The 24,196-nt window shown below is 32.8% G+C and overlaps 3 protein-coding genes across 5 annotated transcripts; 2 read left to right on the top strand and 1 right to left on the bottom strand.

Moving 5' to 3' along the window:
- The first annotated feature begins 546 nt into the window (after window positions 1-546).
- On the top strand, window positions 547-12,401 carry IntS1 (integrator complex subunit 1). The gene is made up of 30 exons (XM_088190861.1): window positions 547-589; window positions 872-1,034; window positions 1,105-1,283; window positions 1,344-1,613; window positions 1,701-1,839; window positions 1,906-1,993; window positions 2,072-2,207; window positions 2,276-2,472; window positions 2,539-2,701; window positions 3,129-3,377; window positions 3,454-3,552; window positions 3,611-3,757; window positions 3,829-4,001; window positions 6,248-6,400; window positions 6,476-6,814; window positions 6,878-7,070; window positions 7,126-7,389; window positions 7,638-7,802; window positions 7,863-8,007; window positions 8,069-8,300; window positions 9,207-9,373; window positions 9,434-9,639; window positions 9,741-10,143; window positions 10,207-10,469; window positions 10,539-10,660; window positions 10,726-10,858; window positions 10,937-11,225; window positions 11,296-11,383; window positions 11,445-11,828; window positions 11,893-12,401. The coding sequence occupies exons 2-30, from the start codon at window positions 887-889 to the stop codon at window positions 12,272-12,274; spliced, it is 5,916 nt and encodes a 1,971-aa protein (XP_088046987.1). The 5' UTR covers window positions 547-589; window positions 872-886; the 3' UTR covers window positions 12,275-12,401.
- On the bottom strand, window positions 12,340-13,915 carry viaf (viral IAP-associated factor). The gene is made up of 5 exons (XM_088190862.1): window positions 13,795-13,915; window positions 13,560-13,689; window positions 13,190-13,418; window positions 12,880-13,088; window positions 12,340-12,530 (listed from the first exon to the last, which is right to left on the bottom strand). Exons 1-5 carry the CDS (start codon window positions 13,798-13,800, stop codon window positions 12,412-12,414), a joined length of 693 nt encoding a protein of 230 aa, XP_088046988.1. The 5' UTR covers window positions 13,801-13,915; the 3' UTR covers window positions 12,340-12,411.
- Window positions 13,916-16,306: 2,391 nt separating this feature from the next.
- On the top strand, window positions 16,307-23,020 carry atl (atlastin GTPase). Of its 3 annotated transcripts, none has more exons than XM_088190027.1 (11): window positions 16,307-16,409; window positions 19,105-19,335; window positions 19,402-19,551; window positions 19,626-19,781; window positions 19,850-19,999; window positions 20,064-20,202; window positions 20,286-20,470; window positions 20,542-20,763; window positions 22,272-22,486; window positions 22,557-22,623; window positions 22,710-23,020. In XM_088190027.1, exons 2-11 carry the CDS (start codon window positions 19,144-19,146, stop codon window positions 22,815-22,817), a joined length of 1,584 nt encoding a protein of 527 aa, XP_088046153.1. In that variant the 5' UTR covers window positions 16,307-16,409; window positions 19,105-19,143; the 3' UTR covers window positions 22,818-23,020. The 3 variants fall into 3 exon arrangements, with proteins under 3 accessions (XP_088046153.1, XP_088046154.1, XP_088046152.1); XM_088190028.1 differs by lacking the exon at window positions 16,307-16,409 and adding an exon at window positions 16,666-16,761; XM_088190026.1 differs by lacking the exon at window positions 16,307-16,409 and adding an exon at window positions 16,671-16,788.
- The last annotated feature ends 1,176 nt before the right edge of the window (window positions 23,021-24,196 follow it).

The raw sequence follows: 24,196 nt of genomic DNA on the forward strand, positions 1-24,196 counted from the left end.
TTTATCTTCCTTCATAATATTTTTTCTAAAATTAGAAGATATTTTGAAAATATAAACAGAACTTAAAAATCACAGCAAAAAATTAAGCATACCCAATAATTATTATTTGATTATAGTTGAGAAATGATAATTCATTTTAGTACCTCTGCACACAAACGTCACTCTCAACATCGAATTACATAACACGACCGAGTCCTCTCTCTCTTGCTACTTAAAGAGCGAGAGTGAGATGCAAAGCGTGTGTGCATGCGGCTGTTTGCATATATGCATCACAAAATTGATGATTTTATCCCAGATTTTTAACAAAATATTTCTGCTGCGCTGATGAGTGATTATTATTGTTTTATTCAATGCGTCATATTAGCACGGAGGAATACTTAAAATTCTAACATAGTATTTACTATATTTATATAAATATTTAAATTATTAAAAGTTTTGTGTACCTAGTAGTTGCACATTACAGCAAAGGTAATGTTAAAAGATTTATTCAAACATATGATTTAATTTTTTTTTTAATGTGGCAACATTTCAATCAAATGCCGCTTTGACAGCTTTGCGTTTGTCTACAATGGTTCACGCCATTATGACGGTATACATTTATAACAATATTCATTTCTATTATGCATGTAAACACTTTCTATCTTAAAACATTCATTCTTGAGTTTGAAATGTTTGTGTTGAAGCTTGAAATATTTATTTTCACCTAAATAGTACTATAATTCTTTGACGATCCACATAACCTAGTAATGAGTCATTTTCATACATTAAAAGAAAATTGCTTCAACGTATCTTTGTATTTTTAATAATATACATATTTTTGATTCCCAAAAACTGTTTTGCTTTACTAAACATACCCTATTTTATTTCAAAGGTTTAACATACGAAAATGGAACGTGGAAAATCACAAATGGGGAGAGGAGCCAAAGGTAAAATTGCGCAATATCCTACGGATTTATTTGCTCTTGGTTCTAAGAGTTCGGCGGTATTAAATAGAGACGATGCCAAGAGATCCATTCACAGTAAATCCAATCCATGTAAGTTTTTGTTTAAATAATACCATAGCATATCTCTAAATATTATCAAGTTAATATACTAATAATACAGCAACATCGGAGAGGAAGAGAGAAGTACCGAGTACATCTGTACCTGCGTCTAAAAAACCAAAGTTATCATTTGGTGGATCTCCGAGCGAATCTACCGCCACTACCGCCTTCGACGTTGAACCGGCTGATTTAGTGCCGTTGATTTTGAGCGCCTATGAAGTTCACAATACAGATAAATTGGTAAATATGATTTTTTATTTTTATATAGAATGTTTATTTATGTATATTTATTAATTTCAGACAAATCTTCTCGTCGGAGCAATAAGGTCGATTAAAAATCAAAGATGGAAGCCAGATCTAATACTTTGCCATGGTTTGATCTACTTGGCCAAGTTGCGTCCTTTGATTTTTTCCAACGAGCCTGTGATGCAAGCGTTGTGCAGTTTGCTTAAACGCGAACAAGGCACTGCATTTAAAAGTAAAGGGAATCCTTTAGTTTACGTATTAGCATGTAACTTGCTGTACTCTGGCTATAGAGAGAGTAAAATGTGGCCTGAGATGTTCATTAGGGTAACGTTATTTAAATATTTAAATATTTTTTATTTACTTAAAAAACAATTGATTTAATGTGTATTTTTATATATCATATATGCTTAGGTGTATATTGAAGATGCTCTTAACGAGCGCTCATGGGTCGATTGCACTTGGTGTAAATGTTTCGTCGATAATATAATAACCGCTTTCTTAACAGTTACACCGCCCAATTATCTGATGCCAAATGATAATAATGCCCTAGGTAAAAAATCATTTTAAAATTACTTTCAACAGACTCTTAAAACATATTTTCTATTCAAACCATTAGGTACTTTATCACCATCAGGATCTCCATTAGTTGGAGTAAGCGAAGAAGACGTTGATTTTACCGATTTCGATTTTGTAACATACTCGAGGTGTATTTTTAATATTCAATATCTAATTACGTTTGACTTGAACAATTTTATTAATTTATATTATTTTATTATAAATAGATACACTCATAATATCGAATCAGTTGAAACTATGGTTTTAGAGGCGATCAGAGAACAGCTCGGAAGGAGAGCTGCTCCTGATACTGTCGGAAAAGGTTTTCTAAAACTTTTAGCTGCTGCTTCAGGATTTCCGGAAGTGAGTATCGACATATATAAAACTATTATTGCCGTTGTCAGTACATAATATACATATTTCAATTCTAGATTAGATTCATAGCAGCCGTTCGTTTAGAAACGTGGTTGCAATCCGCAAAGTTATCGAGACCTGCTCAAGAATTATTGGCTTATATAGCTATAAACATATCGAGCACGGCGCCGAGGGATCAAGAGGTGCTCGCGCATTTGGTGAAAATGAGACTTAAAACCAAACCGTTGGTCAATGCTTATCTAAGCTGCTTAAGGTGAATTTTAAAATAAATAATATATATCTAAAGTTACATATACAATACTTGTTATTGTTTCTTCAGAGAAATGGTGTCAAATTCTCCGACGATATTGCACAGTGTTGTGACTCACACGATATATAACGAGTTATCCAACGTGCGAAATCCGAACAGTATGGCAGCAATCGCTTCATTGATACAAGCTCAGCCTCAAGCAGTGCCCCAAGCTATGGCGGAAACTTTCCAGGTTTATATTTCTTACTATTTATTTAATCATCTCTTGAGGGTTTTTATTGTGATAAATAATTACTTATTACAGATATATAGTAAGAGCATTTTTGTAATATTAATGTGTTAAATAATATCTGTATAATTTGGGATAATATATTTTATATATAATAATATAAAAGCAAATTTAATTAAGGTTAAAAAAGTATACACTTATCCCTCGATTTCTGCGGTACTCGCTTTTTTGATCCTGTAGTACACGCAAAAACTAAAAACTAATTTTTTTATTGTGAAAAAGCCATGAATTAAATAATAATTTTAATTTATAACCTATCGACGATTGAAATTTGAGATGCTATTAAATTCCTCCGTAAATTTTTTAAATAATCAAAGGCAAACGAAAACAAAGCTTTTCCCTGACTTTTTTAATAAAATTTATTTTTTAGGAACTTTTAATGAGACCTGATGAGTATTTAAAGCCATTACGAGCTTTGATACGTGAAGCTGTTCGAGTCGGCCGAACAGAAGGAACACAGTCTTTACTATCACTTTGCCGTGCCCTAGTGTCGACTCCAAATAAAGAACCTCCCTCTGATTGTCGAGAAAGAATGTTTCACGCAATCGCTGATTTATTATCACTTTGTATAATGCTTACTGCGACTCATGCAAAACATCATCCTGACTATAAAATTCAAGTTAGTATAATTAAATATTCATTAAAGGTATATACATAAATATCATCACCTTTTAAAAAATATATTCGATTTACAGATCGCTTCGATTCAATGCGATGGAGTGTGGTGGTTACACGAAAGCGCCATTCCGCTATACAGGCCACAGCAGCAAGAGTTTGTACTCGCTCTGCAAAAGGTATTTTAATTGAATATCAAATTATGAACGCTTATTAATGAGTGAAATAATCTTTCAGATTATGTTTTTGGAAAATGTTGATGCTTATTCCAAACTGGATAACTGGCCCCAAGAGTCAGAGAGGACTTTGGCGTACCGCACCAGTTGTGAAGTACCTCTCCTGCAAAATACACTCATAAGAATATTGTGTATAGGCCTAGCAAAAGTGAGAATAGTTCGATCAATTAATTATACATAGTTTTTCATATATTTATTATGAATGATTTTATGATTTAGGAGCTGCCTTTGACTGCCGGTGAGGCTTTAGAGTTGTGCGAGCAGCTGGTTCGTAGAGCGAGTGCTCTCACAACCGAAGAAAATCCTCTGCCTATCGATAAAATCGAGGTCGCCGATTATATTTTCCAGTTGTGTCAGTATCACCATCCGGAAAATATCACGCTGCCTCCTGGGTATCTATTATTAGTGTTTTTTTTTTAATAAATTAAGATTTTGGGTTTGTTTCTTGTTACTCATGAGAGAAGTATATCTTAAGTCGATTCATGTTACATTGAGTGACTTATCTATCATGGCTAATTGGGAATTGAAGCCACTTGATGCGAAAAGACAGGTCATTAAGAATCAGTGGGATTAAATACATTCTTTGTTGTCACAATCACAAATGCTCAATGCCTTCATAACAAGTTGCGTTCCATTGCAGTTTTGATCGATTGGAATTTTTCAGCAACATAATAGGGCTAGCGACCATGAAGTTTGGTTTGTACTGTGCTAATCTGTGAACTCAGCTGGATAATTGGTAGCATATTCCTCATACGATAATAAAATGAACACGCTACAACTGATATCATCTCTTGAACTGAATAATTGACTTAATTGGTACAAGTATATTTCGTTTATAATGCTTATTGTTGTAGGTACCTAATTAACACTACAACATTTTTACGTTTTTCTCCCATGAAGGTGAAATATACATAGAAATAAAAAAATATTGTTTTTCGACACATGCTCTAAAAAAATATTAAAAATATATATATTATTGATCATGATAGTTTATATATTTTATCAATTTAAAGATATCTTCGTATTTCATTAATTAAATGGCCGCCTCTGGACCTTCTACAGCAGCCGATTCTTTCGATGACTTTTTCGTACATTTCAGGCGGTATCTCAGCTATAACTTAGCGGATGCTGGTTTTTAGGTGCTCCAACGTTTTGTATTTGTCGACATAGACACAAAGTCTTTGCGTAACTTTACACAAAAATCCAGCGGCGTTAAATCGCATGATCTGGGCAGTTAGTTGACGTCACCGAAACATCAAATAATGCGATCTGGGAACTTTCACGCAATACAACAACGTTGCACCCTCTGTATGGCAAGTTGTACCGTTTTGTTGGAACCACATGTCTTCCACATCAATATCTTCGATTTCGTGCCAAAAATAATCTATTATCGTGCTCCTATAGCGCTCATCATTGACTGTTACAATCCAACCTTCATCATTTTCAAAAAAGTAAGGCCCAATGATGACACCTGACTACGATGCGCACCAGTCACTTTTTGGGCATGTAATGGTCTCTTGTAAATCATATGAGGATTTTCTTCGCCCCATATGTGACAATTTTGCTTAGTAACATACCCAGAAAGGTCATCTGAGAAGTTTTGCTTTGAAAAATCAGCATCAGCTTCCTGCTGCTCTAATTAACCCAGTCTGCGCAAATTCTTTTCGGCCCATGGTCTCTGGGATTCATTAGTTAAAATGTTATCCGAATTTTTAACGGGTATAGGTGCAAGTCCAGATGCAAAAGCGCCAAAGGAAACCATTAGAAAAGCCTAAAATCTGTGAACGCTGACAAATCAGTAGGATCAGTAGGATGATGAAATTAATAATCTTCCCATAAATTTTATTATTCCTGTAGAAAAATTGAACGATTTTAATCCATTGAGCAACAGTTAAGCGATTTGAACACGCATGATCATTGACAGCTGTCTGGTTTACAGTGCTGGGTAAAATAGAATTGTACCACCCATAGTAGAAAAAAATATTATAGAAGCAGCCACAAAAATTATTATTGTTTTCATAGAAATATCGTGTTCAGGGCTGTAATTAATTTTTGGAAACAAATTAAATGGTCAGAATTTAAATCAAATTTGGTTCAGAATAAAAATCAAATCTCGGTCAGAATTTTATCAACAGGTTGGTTATAATGGTATTATTCAGGGTCAGAATAAATATCAAATGGTTAGAATTAAAATAGCATATGGTCAGAATAAAATTATAGGACAATCAGAATTACAATATAGACGATCATGTGAATTAAAAAAAATACAACATTAAATATAAATGGGCAGTAATTTTTTTATTTTAAAAATATCTTATAGAAATATTTTAAAATAGATTATAACCTCACTCACACCTAAACTGTTAAAAATGTTAGGTGCGAAAGAGCGAGCGTTGGTCAGAGCAGTGAACACCCCATGAATAACTCTCAACAAATCGTATTTAATTGTATGTAGGACGCGAAGGTATTCTAAGCGACAAACAAAGTGACAATGCTGCGAGCTAAACCAAACAATTTGGCCCTAGAATTATATGTGTTTCTGAATCTATATTGTTGTGATTTAATTACTTATTTAAGTATCTTTTTGTAAAGGTCATTGATATTAAAAATATATTCTACTTTTTGATTATCATTTTAGGTACGTAGCTCCGTCACTCGCTATCACGTCTTTATATTGGAGGGCATGGATAATTCTCGTCATGATTGCCGCTCACAATCCTCACTCGTTCTCTCGTCAAGCTTTTGATAAGTACCCGACTTTGAAAGCACTCATAGAAATGTGCATAACAAAGTAATCTAATCATCTACAATAACTTAAATATTTTAATTAATCTATTTATTATACACGTGTAAATATCTTTTAAAGCAAATGGAATTGTGCCGAGTGCGTGATCGAAATTGAAGGCGAACGATCAGCAATTTTGCAATTTGAAGGACACTTAGCAGCGGTGAGTTCCAAAGTTCCTATCACTGAAGTTACGAGCCGACTGCTGTCGCAGTTGATGCTGATGGATCCAATCGGTCCTCCACGCCGGCCACCGCCGTCCGTTCTAGAGTGCTTGCAAGCACTTAACAAATCTCAAAGACTAGGCTATCTACTGTGTCGTCAACCTGCTCTATTGTTGGATATCATAACTCGTCAGGGGACCCAAAGAGCGATGCCGTGGCTGCAAGATCTCTTGCACAATTCAGAACATTCGCTGAAGTAAGATTTTAAGCTCGGTGATTTTATTTACAAGGCTTTCTTTAATCTTCAATTTGTCTTTAGTGTCTTACCAGTGCCGTGTTTATGCGAATTTTTGGTTGTCGGTGGGAGCTCTGGCTTGGGAGGCAAAACTCAAGAGCTTATCATTCATCTGAGGCAATTGGTCAACGGAGCCGATACCGTTCACGGCGTTATATCGTTCTTCTTGCAGCGCCTAGTCCACACTCATCCACCTATACGTCATCAAGCCAACAAAGTAATATATTGTAATATGTGCATAAGTATTCAATTATATAATATTGATATTTTAGGGTTTGAAATTGGTATTGAATCCTCTTAATTCTGAAGAACCGACTGAAGCCGAATGGAACTCGAACGTTACACCTGAAGAATGGCTATCGATGATAACTACAAGCAGACATTGGGATTTGATCCGTCACGATGTAATCGGTGCTCTTCGTGGTGCTTGCATCGTTGAAACAGAACCCAGCTATATCACATGCTATATTATGTTCCTTGCTGAACATGTGGAAATGGGTTGCACGTCTACGCAACAATTACAAGAAATTGTTTCTGTATGTATAATTCTATTTAGATACTCTTTTTATTTGACTGATATTGAATCGTAATCCGCATAAATGTATATATAAAAAAACATTATTTTAATTGTCCTGTCTCGATGTTGCTGAGCCCATTTCAACTTTCTTTTTATTTTATTTTTAAAATCTATGAGTTCTACTTCCTTTAACCCTTTGCTCATTATTAATAATGAAATGCCTTATTTTATTAAAATTATACTCTTGTGAAAAAATATTTCTTCTAGGATTTGGGACAATTGATAGTCGAACGAATGTGTATAATGTCATACGTTATACCTTTACCGCCGTCTTCAGATCAGCAATCTATCACTCAGAGTGATTCTGAAATTACAGATCCTCAACAGACACTATATGCACTGAATAAAATATTTTATTTATACATGCAAAAGGTATTAAAAGATTTCATATGATAAGTCGTACAAATTTTCATCCTTATAATTGTATCACAGGTTAGAGAAACTCGCAACGAAGATTACGATTGGTGTTCTTCTTCAGAGCAAATACTTTTGCAATGGCCGTCCGGAGAAGAATGCATGCTGTATATTATAATCGTCCATGCCATCATAATACTGCTCACATACGGACCATCGAAATGTATGTTTATTAATTTTATTTCATTTTTAATTATTAATTTTTAATATCATATATATTTTAGACGATCAAAATGAGAAGATATTCAAGTGGTTCTTATCAATTTGGTTCGGCAGTGCACCAAAGGCGTTCATAGTCGACTCCTCCGATGAAACTATGATGTTCCCGGATTGGTTAAAACTGAGGATGGTTAGATCGAATCAACCCGCGTTGATTCACGCCGGACTAAAGAATTTGGATGCACAACAACTAGTTTTGTTCATCCAAAGTTTCGGAATACCAATAGAATCAATGAGGTGAGTTTCAATAGAACTAAAACGGTAGTTACAATACCTAATCTTTTAACCCATTAACCGTACACGCTTGTGTACACCTGTTGCGTGATTTGGTGTTTTCTTTCTAAAATTATTATGGAAGTAATTACTTATTTCGAAACTATATGGTAGTAGTAAACTATACAAAAATTAAATTTGGCAATAATGCGTTAATAAATGTCATTGGTTTATCATCGTAATATGGATTTGAAACAAGATGTTTTTATTGTTATTTATTATAAATAAAAAAATATTTCGTCTTATTTTTTATTATTGTGTATATTTAGACTACTATAATGTGATATACTATTAGTATGACAATATTTTTCAATTACCATGTGCTAGGTTATATTTTATTGTCCTGTACACAAGCGTGTACAATGGGCATCTGACCGTCAACTAATTGTTCAGTCCGCATTGTTGCACAATTTCAGGCCATGATAATAATGAATCTTGATACACTGTTTATCATGTTTTCGAATGATTAAATGTTCAAGTGAGACCGTTGTGCAATTTCATTCTCGTGCCAGTGGGGAGCTTATCATGAAAATTTGTCTGTGGATGAGTCTATGATTAAATACTTTGGCCGTCATTCAGCCAAACAACGAGTGCCTAGAGCGAAAAAACAACGGTCACAACCCCGAGCACATCTGTTATGTGCCACAGCCGAGGTCGCTAAGAAAACGTTATGTGTTGAGCGACCATGCTTTGGACAGTTTCACCCTTAAACTGCCCACTGTACACAGCTGTGTACACCCCTTTATTTTCTAATTTATATGTATTTATCTAAGTTTTTCTTTGCTCAGTATGTCGTAATAAATAACAATAAAAATAATATTTCATATTTTTTTTTTTGCGTTAACGGGTTTTAAATTCCATTTTTTTCAGCGCCCTATTGAGTGCTCTGGATGCTGGTCCGGTAGAAACATTAACGAACTATGTAGTTGAGCGTGGATATATGGCTCAATTGGTAGGCGTTCAATGGAGACGGGGTGCAAGAGGCGGTCAACAATTTTATAGCTCTTTAGGATTACAAGAACCAGTTTATCCTGAAGGTATTATATTAATTAAATATTTGTGTAGAACACTAGTCAATTTATTATAAATATTTTTAGAACCAGTTATGGTCGACGATCCATTACCATTTCTTCCCGTGTTCGGATCGTACAATGATAACCAATGGAAAGAACTAGCAAACGATTTAGTACCAAGTAGTAAAGGATTACTCCTCGAACAAGTTGGTCCATTGTTTGCCACGACTTTTATTGGTGCTGCTACTTTCGAAGGGAACGTTAACGCTGCTTTCGTAGCGCTTCAAAAGGTATGTCTCAATATATATTGCATTCATAATATAAATAAATGGCTTCACTCATTTTGTTACAAAACAAATTCTATAATTGTATATTATTATTTATATTTCAGATTATCGCTTCAGAAATCAAAGAGTTCAAGAAACATTCTTTCTCGGTCCACGATTGTCCTTTTATACAGTGCATCGTCATATATATTGGTCTAATTTTAGAAAATCCGAATTCTTATCTATTCGAGAGTGGATTTTTGAAACAGACGAGGTACTCGTGTCCGTTGATGAGGCTACTCATGCATTGTCGGCAGACGATCTTTGAAGAACCGCTCGTTAAAATATCGGAGACACTTTTGCAAAGGTACGGTCAAGCGGTAGGGCCGTTGATTTCGCTTTTGAACAGTTTCACCGGTAAGAGCTCCAAGGCAGGAAAACCAGTATCGAACCAAGTCGCCATTCAGACTATTCAAGAGCATATGAATCAAAATAGAGACAATAACCTGAGCGGATGCTTAGTTAATGGTATGAATATTATAAAAAATCTGTATTATCGAATTATTTTGTATAAATCATGTACGTTTTTAGTTATTGAAACATCTTCTATTAATAATTTGGAAATAATCGGGCGTTATTTGATTGATAAATACAATACGACCACTCTCATCGACGTAATGATTACGATATTAGAGAAAGAACAGGAGTACAATCTTAATAAAGTAAAAACAGAACCTGGAATGGAAGTGGTAAAACCGACAGCTATTAAATACGGAGCGGAAGCTTCAGGTATTGTTATTGACTGGTTGATAGAGCTTCAACCGGAGTTGTTGGGTAAAAATCCAAAGTCACAGGTCAATATAAATTACGCTTGAATACGTATATTAACTATATAAATATATTATAAATTTATCTTATTATAGATGCATTTGATGTTTAAAACTGGAGGAGCATCTTGGCAAGAGTTGCTCGTAGCTCTTTTAGCTCATCGTGCATCATGGAGGACACTTTATGGATGCATCAACGCTCTGTTATCTTCAGACAAGTATTATTAATCTATCAATGTTTTATCATAAATTATTGTTATATTTAATACTTTTACTATCTTAGAAAATGGGAAGCTACAACAGTATTAGAATTAATATGGGCTTTGACGAGAAGTCCCCGTATTTGGCAAGGTAGAGATAAAACAACACCGAAACATCACGAACCAGAAGATATTCTTAGATTGACTTCTGAACAAGTATATACAATTTTTAATAATGTTTAAAAAATGTCACAGATAACTAATATGCTATTTTTTATACTTCTGAATTTTTAGTTGATGGTTCTCATAAATTACATATTGGAAGAAGCCGAACAATGTGCTAATAGAGATCAAGTATGCTTGAAGATAGAATCGAGACTACCTCTATTGTTGGAATGTTTGCAAGATGAACATTCCATTTTACACGTTCTAACTAACTTAAAATCAATTGAATCGAACGTAACTGTACAAACATTCCTTATTCTGCTTTATATGAAGATACCGAAAATTTGGAATATTCTTTCGACACGAGGAAAGTATTGTGAAATTATATTGTTCGATAACAACGAAACAGATTCCACAGGTACGTAGTTTATATTTAATTGATTATTAATAATTGCTTTATTACATATAGCATGTTTATAATTTTACAGAATCGTCTACAAGTATTGTAGATAAAATATCGCATTGCATGTTTACGGCACTCGCTGCAACGCCACATTTAAAAGATTGGAGACAAAGGTAAGACATGGCTGTCATACGGCTTAAAACATTGCTGATATTAAAATTATATTTTTTAAAGGATTCAACCTGGACTCGAAGCTAGTTGTAAATCAATGTGTAGACATCATCCTCGGCTTGCTCTCCGACAACTGGGACTTCTTGGAACGTTATTGAAAGGTCGTTCTCATCTAGCATGGGCGCCGTTTTATAACGGCGGACATTTCATCTATTTCTCGCATACTATCCGCATACTGGAAATGTTGCAACCAACTTTATTCGCAATACCGTACCGTAAAAGACTTCACGTTGCTCTCGATTGCTACTTTGCCGTTATCGCTGCTCATGGTCATATGAAAGACTTGAATTCTTTAATACAGAAATTCGTAAATCTCTTACAAGGATATATGACATACGACATGGCTGCCGCTAACGATTATCTCAGAGATCATCATAATACGATAACGTAAGTTTTTGTATGTTATTTTATATATTGATGATTTTTTTTATTATTGTATTAAATTTTATAGTTCTCAACCGGCATTTGCGATGCTAAATATCGGAGAGGTGCCTCAACAGAACGAAGGACAAAATTCTAAATCTGATTGGAATGATAAAAATCAGTTGAGCGCAGCCATAGATCAATCGCCACTGGTCATTCTTAAGAACGTCATCGCTTCTACGGTCGATACGGATACAGGATTAGCTGCTTTGATGCGATGTCTCGATGCTTCAAATCCAGAAACTGCTTTATTGGCGTTAGAAAAGCTACCGGAATTGGTTGTTTGCATGCAAGAACATGCCACGCAAATCTTAAACAAAGTATTCGAATTGGGAATGCGATCTAAAATCAACACAGAATCTTACATTACAAAGTGTGTGATGACGTTAAATGCATACAGAGGATGTTAGATATTTAGTGTCTATCTTTTTGCAATATAGACTATCTCGTATTATAAATGAAATAGTTGTACGAATTATAGTTAAGGCAATTTATTGATAAAAAATAATACTTGAATAAATAATCTTTACATATAAATCAGCACAATTTACCAATCCATAGAATCTTGTAAATCTGAAAACATCTTGTCCTTTATCCTACCCTCTCTGGGGTCCTTTTCGATTTCTGATTTTATCGCACCGGCCTGTCCTAGCATATATTCCAATTCTGTAAAATAATTATTATTTAAAATATTGTATTGACAATCGATGAAAAAAGAAGAAATTCGGATAGTAAAGATACAAAATTAGTTGAAATGGTAATGAAATGCAAACGCCCCCGCCTGATGTCCTTGGCATAATTTTATGAAAAATGTCAAGAAATGTCCAGAACTGTTTTTTATAAAACGATTTATAAAAATATTGGGTGAAAACTTGATGCAGAAATTCTGCATCAAGTTTTCACCTAATGCGTTGAGGTTTATGGTGACCATGTTATAAGATAAAAAGGTGTTCTCAAGACAATCCCGAAATAAGTTTATCTTTACTTTCTGAATATCCCTGATATATATAATTACCTTCGCATTTTAAATTTGGACCTCTAAATTCTATCGGTCCGACAATTTGAGTTTTCAATTCGCCTTCAAAGTAGACGAACATGCTCGGTAGATTTTTCTCGGGGAAGTTGGGTATGCAAGTCTGTGCTATCGACTTCAAGAATTTTGTGTAAGGAAACTTACCAGATAATTCGTTCATATATTGATTAAGTAAAGCACAGAGTGGTATTCTAAAATTTGCAACACATTATAAGTAATATATATATATATATATATATATATATATATATATATATATATATATATAAATATAATTAATTATAATAATTACCCTTGTTTATATAAATGGATCACGACCCATATGTCTTTCCCTGCATTGTTCACTTCTTGTACATAATCTTGTCCCGATATCTCGCAGACCGTTCCGAACCTGGGTTTAGCTGTCATTTGTTTCATCTCCGCTATCCTCTTGCGTCTGTATTCTAATAAAACGGCTTCATCTTCAGAATCTTCCAATTCGTCCAGCTCGTCCAAATTCAACTTTGACAATTCTTTGTCTTCTAAAAATAAAATGGAAAACTTAACCTCAACTGAAATGTGATATCTAAGCATATTTAAATAGAACGTTTAATGTTTAATAGCAACTTAAAATTATAATTAAAATTTGTACAAATTTTTATATTTATTTTAAAATTAATTACTGTTCTGTTTCTGATTGATAGTATCTTCCATCATGGAAATAATAGTGTCTTCTGATATTTCCTTTTCTTTGGGAGGTATAATTCCTTTAGCTCGCAAAACATCGTTCCATTCAGTATCCTCGTCTGGGTTCTAGATAACAAATGTACAATGTTATCAATGGAAATATACGTTATACACAAAAATAGTATTGTATGTAGCAAAATAATTAAATAGATATATGGAAATATGTTTAACCTGCATGATTATGCTGTAGCAGAGGTTGTGCAAAAATTACTAGAGCAAGACCTCACCACGCCTGCGAATGACAATACCTCATATGGTAATCCAGTTGCCAGTACGGAAAAAAAATTGATATGGAAACTGAGTAGTATAAAAATGAATTCAATACGAGCAAAACCAAATTAATGTTATCAAATAGTAAGGGCGATAATAATAAACTGACGATGGATTTGTTTAAAATAATAAATAATAACTTTTAAAGCAAATTTTTCAATAGATAAAATAAATATAATACACCAAATTATTATACTGTGAAACTTTCCCTAGCATTTTTGAAAAATATTTTTTTAATGAATTATTATAGTTTTTCTATAGCAATCCAATATGACATTATGAAGTTGAATCATTTTTCGTATAAAAAAGCGTTTGTTTGTACAGAAGAGTTTATTATGTTACTAATTCCGTCACATTTTCAATAAGCTTCATATTTGCACTTATTTGTAGCCTTGAGTTTGATTCTATTTATTGTTTCTTCTAAATATTGCAGACGATAATACGTATGTACATGGGCGTTTGTGCGCCCATGTACATACGTATTTCGAAAAATGCATGAGAATGTAAGGCTTCCGTCTTCATTCGGTGACTAAATATTTTAATTTGCAAAACGTCGGTTGAAAATCATTGATTTAAATCAGACAGTCGTTGCGAATATTTTGCAAAGTTGTGTATTTTCTATCATAATAATATTTGTGTAAATTAAATCATTAATCAAAGGGTACAATTTAACAATGCTTTTAAAAAATAATCACTAAGATATTGAGAGTTTTATTATACTCTGTGATCCCAATAACTTTATAAAAGTATTGCAAAGTTATCCAAAAGTGAAATATAAATAAGATATTTGATAAGCGGCAAAATATTTAAATTACTACATACCACGGGTGGATTAATTATTCTGATACGGGAGATAATTTCTAATATTTTAAGTCATAAAGAGAACATACGCATCTGGAGCCGAAAAACGAAAAATGGAAGAAAATAGAACAAATCTCACCTAAGCAAACAAAATCTTTGTATGGTTTTTTTCAAAAATAAATATCGAACAATGTATGAAAAATAACAAAGATGTAATAGAAAGAGAAGATATCGAATAACAACCGACAGAATAAGAACAAATAGAAGAAATTTAAAAGCAGCCAATAGATGAAATAGAAGGAAATAATGAAATTGTATCTACAAGAGATTGCATCTGATAAAATGGTAGTAAACCGCGCAATTTTCGAGATTTAATGTCACTGAAAGTAGAATATAAAGACAGACATAAGACACACTTCAGAAAATTGCAATGAATTTTTTTTTGTTTAATGGACAATTAGGGTTAAGAAAAAATAATATTAGAGCTTCAGGAAACTTTATTATATATATTATTTATTGATTCTTCGCCGGATGTACGCCATACAGATCAATTAACGTTTGTTTTAAGATATGTTAACGTTTAAGAGATTATTAAGGAACAGTTCTTAGGATTCTTAAATTATAAGTTACAGTATTGAATATATGGAACAACAAGTTTTTTCTCTTTTTTATAACAATGATGCAACGTGGCCGATAAATTTAACGGGTTGCAATCGAGAATAATTCAAGCGAATCCGCAATTTTTTTCTATGTTTAAGTCATACCCATAATTTAGTTGGAAGTTGTTGACGTCCGTTCGCCTCTTGTATGGATTCGCGAACGCCGTCATACAGCGTTCGGGAATGTTCCCGAATCGACAGCAGTCGGCTTCGATCGTCGTTACGAAGCGATCGGATCACGCCGAGCTCAATAAAGCTTTTACACATGCACACGTGTTTTGGATTCAGACCTAAGAACTAACCAGCACTCGTATCCCTACACGCAACACAATCAAATCCGTTATTTTTAAAATCAGTAAAGACGTAAATGAAAAAACGATAACAGAAGTGCAATAAAAAAAAATGCTAAACAAAAAACTTGCTACGTTTAGAAGGACGAAAATACAATATAAAAATATCTGTTTTAATTAGAATATTTAGTCGGGAGTTAATTTGTATTTATATATATGTATATGACCCACAGAAATTTGTATCGCCTCGGGCTCCTAGCGAATCCGCTATTAAATAAATCTATTTAAATAATTTAGTAAATGAATACAGAAGAGTAGCAAATAATGGTGATGTTTGGTAATGAATAATATAAAATTTCAAAATGATTAAATTACCAACATTTTATTTGAAAGTTGAAGAAACAATAATATGTATAACTTTAACTAGGTATTCAAAAGCACTTTTTTATTATACAGGCAACATTGGCGTATTTTTCATCTCGGATGGTGTTGCTTCTTTACATTGATATTAAGTTTGAAATGAATTTAGATGCGCAGTATATAGGTAAAATTAAAATTAAACCAGTCTAGGTAAAACTAAATTAGTAAAAGGTGATTCAACTTCCCGTCCGGTGTTACCCACCGCGTGAATCTATTTCAAGTATTTGGCAATTTATCAAATCGCGCAGATATAACTTGCACAATGTGTTTTAACATATCAACGTCAGTCTAGTAGACGGAGAGCTACTTTAAAATAGACATAAAGAGACCGGATAAATATTATGAGGTATTTTATTATTATAATTATTATTAAAATTCATAAGCTGTGTCGTCTAATAAGCATTAAAATAAAATGGTTTAAACGATTTTAATAATAATTTTGATAACTAATATTTGTTTTTTATAATAGAATTTTATTTTTAAATGTAAAAAAAGTGATAAAATGTGAAATGATAATATTAGGTAGTCGATAATTTTGTTTAGAATATTAATTTGATTTGTAATAAATTAGTCAAAATATAAAAAGTCGCGTTCTTTTCGATGTTACGACATTGGTGTCCCGCTGTTGTGAGTTTGACGCGTGGTCACCCCGACGAATCTAATAGTCGGAGCATGAGAGCTCCCTAGGCCGAGACGTGGTACGTCAGGAGGCTGTACTGAGTGACGTATGTCTCCGCTCCCTTTTAGTTCCGTTTGCGACTGTTTGCGCAGCGCGCACTTTGCCCCCGCCCTTTCGAGACCTCGGATATTTATATAATCGAACCCGCGCCGCCCAATTCCGCCGTCGGAAATTCAAAATTGACACTTGCCACCGTCTATCGAGACAAAAGCGTTTTTGTCCATTATTTCCCGTGGCGCGTTTCTTTTCGCACGTTTGTCGAAAACAATGTGCTATTTCATCTCGTGACGTTGAAAACTATACAGCGGTTCGTACATCATCGTCGACAGAGTAATAACCTTAAATGTATCGTCATACGCAACAATCTATCAACTATGGCCAAATTACAATAATGATCAAATAAAAAAATATAATTAAATCATTATAATTAAATATTAACAAGCAATCAGTTATGGCCAAAACCATTTATTTAATTAATATAGTATTACTCAAACGTTGTTTTGTTTCCAACGAGTCTAAAGTGGAATATGCACTTGTATCTTTTGACCTTTTTAACTGTCTCAATATATTGAGGCAGGTTATGACCTTTGCTAAGATCTATTGTTCTATAACTTGTCATATCTGTGTTCGTTCTATTTTTTTTTTCATTTAAATAGTGTTTTTATTTGGTTCTCTAACTATAAAAATGAGTGGTATTTTAGTTGTAAAATAATATACTTATTTTAAAATAAAAAGTATAAAATTAATAAATAAATTAATATATCGTAGAAATGAAATATTTATTATCGTCGATATCAAGATTGTTTTTAATTACACAATACGATAAATTCTTCTCAATTATTATTTTATAAAATTTTAATCGTTTTGATATTTTTCTTGAAATTAAGTTATATAGCAACTTTCAAATTATTTTAACCTGTTAAAAAATAGGTAAGTAATGCAAAAATGCTGTTTTATTTTTAGTAAATTAACATATTTTTCTTTTATAACATTATATATAACTATTATTCGACTGTCGGTGATATTTTTATATAATACAGTAGAACTTCTGGTTTCAAAATAGTTATTCTTATTCTCATTTTTTTTAAATTCCTTTTGTGTAAAAATATTTTTATTTTTATTTCAAAGGGAAAATAAGCAGAAGAAGTACAGACCAAAAAAGTACAGACAAAGTATGATAGCTATCCTTATACTATGGACTTTTGATATGAGAGTATCGGTCAAAGAATATTCAAACCGAATTTTGGTCAAAAGGAGGGCGCAAAAACAATTTTATTGCTTTTGGCGAAGATTTTTGACTTCTGAGAAGTGATAATTGTTTTTGCGCCCTCCTTTTGACTGAAATTCGGCTTAGATATGCTTTAATCGATTCTCACTTATTGTAAGTTGTAATATTGTTATAAAAAAATCTTAATATGCACAATAGATAACTGAACGTTGCCACTGCGGAAGCGATGGCACGATTTTATTCCTTTTGGTGTGGATTCTAAACAGGGATCCTCTTGAATTTGGTCAGAAAAATACATTTCATTTAATGAAATACTATGAATCTTAATGAAATGGAAGTATTAAAAAAATGACCACTGACTGGCCAACTTTTACTCCTCCTCCGGAAATAGCTGAAATCACTTCCCTGCTTTCGTAAAACATTAAAACATGTCCTAGTGGCATTTCTAATTTGTGTTACTGCTTCTTTCACAGAGTAAGACTCCTTCAATAGAATTGTATTAATATAAATGATAACTATTGCAATAAAAATGTTTCCAATTTCCATTGGCTCTTCTAACTGTAAATAATATTCATAACAAGTATAATTTTCAAAATAAGAAGCTGTATTATTTAAGCATTGGATTTATTTAATTTGTAGAAAAATATTCTAATTGAATGCACAGGTAACATCTTTTAAACATCAAAAAATGTATGCCTCTCTCCTGCAAGTGCAGTACAGTAGCTTACTTTGTAGGAAGCCTTTGTTATCTGCCATGTATTAAACACAAAAAGATTTCTTTCACAAAATATATAAATATAGATTTGCATTACTCCAAAGCGGCTAGAAAATGTAAAACCAATGAGCGAAAAACACTCGAACTGCATTTTTTCTTGGAAGCCAAATATATTTTTACGACAGTAATGTGTTGACGCATTATATTCAAACAATTGACACAAAACGTGTAAATTAGTTTATTTTTATTCGACATATTTATAGAAAAATTCATATAATAAAATGACGTACACTTGGTGTACATCATAGGAAGGCAAAGGTTAAAAAATGTTAAAAAAATAATCAACTGTCAAAATATTATTAGTCAACCCTTATTTCCTTTTTTTACATTATAAAATATGTATTTTTGTTTTTATTTAGGTACATCCTGTGATAAGTGTGTAATACATATTGAACAAGATGGCTCATCCAGTAGAGATAGTGCACACGGAAGGAGATCATTCCTTCACGCTCAACGAAGATGCCCTCTCGGAGCTTATGCTCCAAGAAGATATCAAAGACAGAAGTGTTGTGGTTATATCAGTTGCTGGCGCTTTTCGTAAAGGAAAATCCTTTCTTTTAGACTTCTTTCTTCGGTACATGAATTCTAAGGTAAGGGAATAGTCAATAGACTCGCTTTAAAAATAGCATATTAATATTTTTACGTTATCGTTTCAGTACGTACTGAAAGAACACGGAGACGAATGGCTCGGCGCTGAAGATAAACCGCTGGACGGGTTCAGCTGGCGAGGAGGGTCAGAACGCGACACCACAGGCATACTCATATGGTCGGAGATATTTTTAACTACATTGTCTAACGGAGAAAAGGTTGAATTTAGCATTTGAAGTGATGCCAATTATAAATACATGTTTGTGTATAAATTTTTTTATTGAATTTCTAGGTTGCGGTGATTCTGATGGATACTCAAGGAGCGTTCGACAGCGAGAGCACAGTCAGAGACTGCGCTACAGTGTTTGCCCTCAGCACTATGCTGTCTTCAGTACAAATTTATAATTTATCACAAAATATTCAAGAAGATGATTTACAACACTTACAAGTTGGAATTAGATTTAACGTGCATATGTAATTCTGTATCGTTTATTAATTGAAATTGTAATTTTTAAGCTTTTCACTGAGTACGGTAGATTGGCTTTGGCCGATTCGGGTCGCAAACCTTTCCAAAGGCTTCAATTTTTAGTCCGAGATTGGAGTGTTCCATATGAATTTCCCTATGGTGCTGAAGGAGGCAAAGATATATTGACGCGCAGATTAAAAGTGTGTTTAAAATTCATACTATATAATATATAAATTTTCTCCATTCTATTAAATTATTTATTAGGTTTCAGAAAAACAGCATCCTGAATTGCAATCGCTTAGAAAACACATCACTTCATGCTTCACAGAAATCGCTTGCTATTTAATGCCACATCCTGGTCTCAAAGTAGCGACCAGTCCCACGTTCGACGGAAGATTGAAAGGTTTTTATCTATGTTTTTTTGTGTAGCTGTATAAAAAATTGGAATGTAAGACTCACCAAACAGGTTTTTTTGTTGCTGTATAGAGATCGAATCCGAGTTCAAGACGTGCCTGCATGAATTTGTGCCAATGTTGTTAGCGCCTGAAAATTTAGTATTAAAAAAAATCAACGGTCACAAAGTGAAAGCTAGGGATCTGGTTCAGTATTTTAAATCGTACATTAGTATATACAAGGGCAACGAACTTCCGGAACCTAAATCTATGCTCGTCGTAAGTGTTTTGTGTGATATTTTATTTTATGCGTTTTTATCGATGGTACATTCAAGACTTTTGTATTTTAGGCAACGGCCGAAGCAAATAATTTGACGGCCGTGGCGGAAGCTAAGGACGTGTATAATATTTTGATGGAAGAAGTTTGCGGCGGTCAAAGACCTTTCTTGCAATCGCAACTGCTTGAAGAGAAACATCTGCGAATAAAAGATAAGGCTATAATGACTTTTCAAGCCAAACGTAAGATGGGAGGCGAAGAGTTTTCTGAATCGTATAAAGAGCAACTTTCCAAGGTGATTTATTAACAATTTTCCATTGCATATTCAAGGTCTTCAAAATATGTTTACTTTGGCATCCCCTTTTTTTCTATTTTATTGAAGTAAGGTCTCAAATAAATTGAGTGGGGATGGGGAGTAATTAGAGGCATATTTTTTCCAGATTCTTAATTGACGATCTTAGTTGAATACCAATACATTCACGATGAATGGTCATTATCTATATTATGTTTGCACAATCCACATGATTAAATAATTCGTCTTTTAAATCATAAATAACAGGTGTTTCAGAAATTTTTTATAAATTTATTTATTTTAGAAATTTCTTCTGACGTACTAAATTTTACTTGAATATTTACTTAACTGATATTTATTTAATATTTCATACTGATACGGTATATCGAACATATATCCGTATTGTGTGCTTTAGAGCTAATAGTAAACCCAAACTTGCCATCTCTTATTCAGTTATGAATAATGATGAAATTGATAGCTCTCGAACTGACTGTGTTAATGCAAATAGAGTATAGTAACATTTTAATTTGTTCCAAAATAAGAAATACATAATTTTCCAACCAATCGCTTTCTTAAATTAGGCAGGGCACTCTATTTTACCTCTTCGTGAATATGCTATTCCACCAAGATGATATTCAGCGGTTCAATAATTTATCCTTATACTTATGTACTGTTTGATCAGATATTTTCATCAAATGTCAAATCAGGTACATGCATGTAATATTTTCATAAAGTTTTATGTATTGATTCGCAAATATCTTAAATACTAGTGTTTGTGTATTTTTGTCATTTAATCCTATAAATCGAATCTGCGGTATATTTTACTCTATAATCAACGGTACTAACTTCCGCTGTCTTCAAATGCCCTGCTATCTATTAGTTGATATGAACCTATAAATATTATCGGCTTCTTTATTTGTATGACTTACTGTAAGTTTCAAGATTTCTTCAGTTATAACACAAATTGAAACATATTTTATTCTATACTGTATCTAGGCAAAATAATCACCATTAGTAGAGCATAATATAATATTATGAGCAGTGGTTTTATTTTTTTTTCTATTAGTCTGCGTTTTTTCTTACATTTCCAAAAAAGTGTTAACAGTAGTCGTATCAATGATGCTATTTAGTAACTGGATAATTTTTGTTTCGATATTTTCAACCCTAAATCAACAATGTCTCAGTTAAGCTATATTATGCTTTATTAGTTTCAACCAGTCATAATGCGACAAAAGCAGTTAAAAACATCAAATGCAACGGGCAGGGATGCCATTAAATTTAGAGTGTCAAATTTTGTGCCGGGAATTTTGGTATTGAATATCTATATAATGGGCGGGTAGTCTTTAGAGGTTGTTAGTGAGGATATTAGGGCTGCCATCAAAGCAAGTCCGAGATTAACGATACATCCTATGTATCGTTATGTATGATACATCCTATGTATCGTTATGTATACATATATGATTGACCCAATATTTAAATCACTAATATTACAAATTTATTGGTTCACTTAGGATTTGGAAGAATCATTTAATCAATTCAAGTCGCACAACGAGAGCAAGAATATATTTAAGGCAGCTCGAACGCCATCCGTACTCTTCGTAATGGCTACATTCTTCTATATATGTAGCGGCATATTCGGATTAGTCGGCATATATTCAATGGCCAACTTCTGCAATTTGTTGATGGGCTTATGTTTGCTGACCCTGCTCATTTGGGCATACATCAGGTTTGATTTGTCATATTTTGCTTTGTTTTTATTATTCGCTGCCCATTTTTACACCCGTGTTTTATTACAGGTATTCTGGAGAATTAGTAGAGATCGGCGTCATCATAGACGAGTTCGCTGCCATGCTGTGGGAATTTGTGAGTTCGCGTCGCCGCATTATTCTCTTATTGATTTCGTTAATATCGTTTGCCGCTTTTTATTATTATTTTTTCGTTCATTATAGATTATTAAACCGGTGTACGAAAGTTTCGTCGAGAAGGGGATGAAGCACGCCGCCGCTCACGTGACCGAACAAGTCATTAACGGAAAGCCAAAACGGAAACAGTTGTGATACTCGCCGCAGAATCCATTCCTATGCATTGTTTTGTTGATCGTTAGTTTGTTTTATTGTTTTTCGAAATCATTTTATATACTCTCAGATGTTGTTATAATCGTCAATATTTGTTTTTTTCTTTTCACTGTAGAATTTGACTGTGAGAAACCCAATTTGTTTTAAATTTATTTTTTAATCATATATTATATACATATTTTTTGTATTTGTTTTTTTTTTACTCAAAAGAAATTATCTAGATCTGTGCGTGTACAATGGCAGTGTATTCTATCTTGCCTTTCACATTGTCCCATAGGTGTTATATTTTATTTAAAGAGTGTATAATGACAAAATAATATATATTTTTATGATCATTAATTTTAGGAGGTAAATATAGCAATATTATTTTGTTACTTAGAATGCAGGGTGATATAAAATAAAAACAGAGTGTAAAATTTTTGTCTTATCCTCGTCCGTATGGACAAATTGTGGCATTTTTATTAGCGATCATTTTTGAACATTTTTCGTTTTAGCGAATTGCTTTTTATTAATATTTAAAAATGTTATTTCTTGATTTTTTTTATTTGGTATTTATTACTGTTTTTAAGATACTTTATCATATTTATTCTCATATAATTTGATAACGTTATTATTAAGTTTGAGTTTATTTAAGACAATAATTATAACTTAGGATGTGGCAATTGTGAAGAAACGAGTGCAAATATTGTTGAAATCGATGCGATAAATGGCAAAGAAACAGAAAAACTCACCGAAAATGTGTTCGCTTGATTTTTTTGTATTCGCATTTGATTCTCGCAGAGTTGTTCATATATAAAATAGTTTACTCTACTAGATCTTTTTTTATATATATTTTAATTATTGAAAACTACATCGCGCATAGTACATATAATCTCAATTCGTTAAAAAATATTTATTTAATATACATTTCGTGTACGAAACTGTTTAGAAAAATATTTTTTATACGTTAGTTTTTATTATGATTAAGTGTATATACGTACTATATTTATAATTAATATAGAAAGGTGAAATTAAAATTAACCATTTTAACGACGGTGACTTTGCGTATATACCGGACTTGCCAAATTTTTTAGTACTTATACGTATACTTGTTTGCAATATTAAATATAAAAATATTAAATTTTCATTTCAACACTTAATATATTATATTAAATTGTTATTTTATATCTAAAGTATATATATTAGATTTTCATGTAAATATCTGTCCCGTAACCATGACCTGAATACGCAGTCGGTTGAATTTATAATTGTGTGATATTACATAGTCTAAAATTCAGTAGGGGCCAAACGTTTTTTGTAATAGTACCGACGAAAGCGACACAAAAGTTATTCGCAGGCTGTGGGTTTGTGATACTGTCTAC

This window comes from Plectrocnemia conspersa, unplaced genomic scaffold (genome assembly GCF_051122295.1).
Source record: "Plectrocnemia conspersa isolate PC_06_02 unplaced genomic scaffold, ASM5112229v1 ptg000008l, whole genome shotgun sequence".
NCBI classification, from domain to species: Eukaryota; Metazoa; Arthropoda; class Insecta; order Trichoptera; family Polycentropodidae; genus Plectrocnemia; species Plectrocnemia conspersa.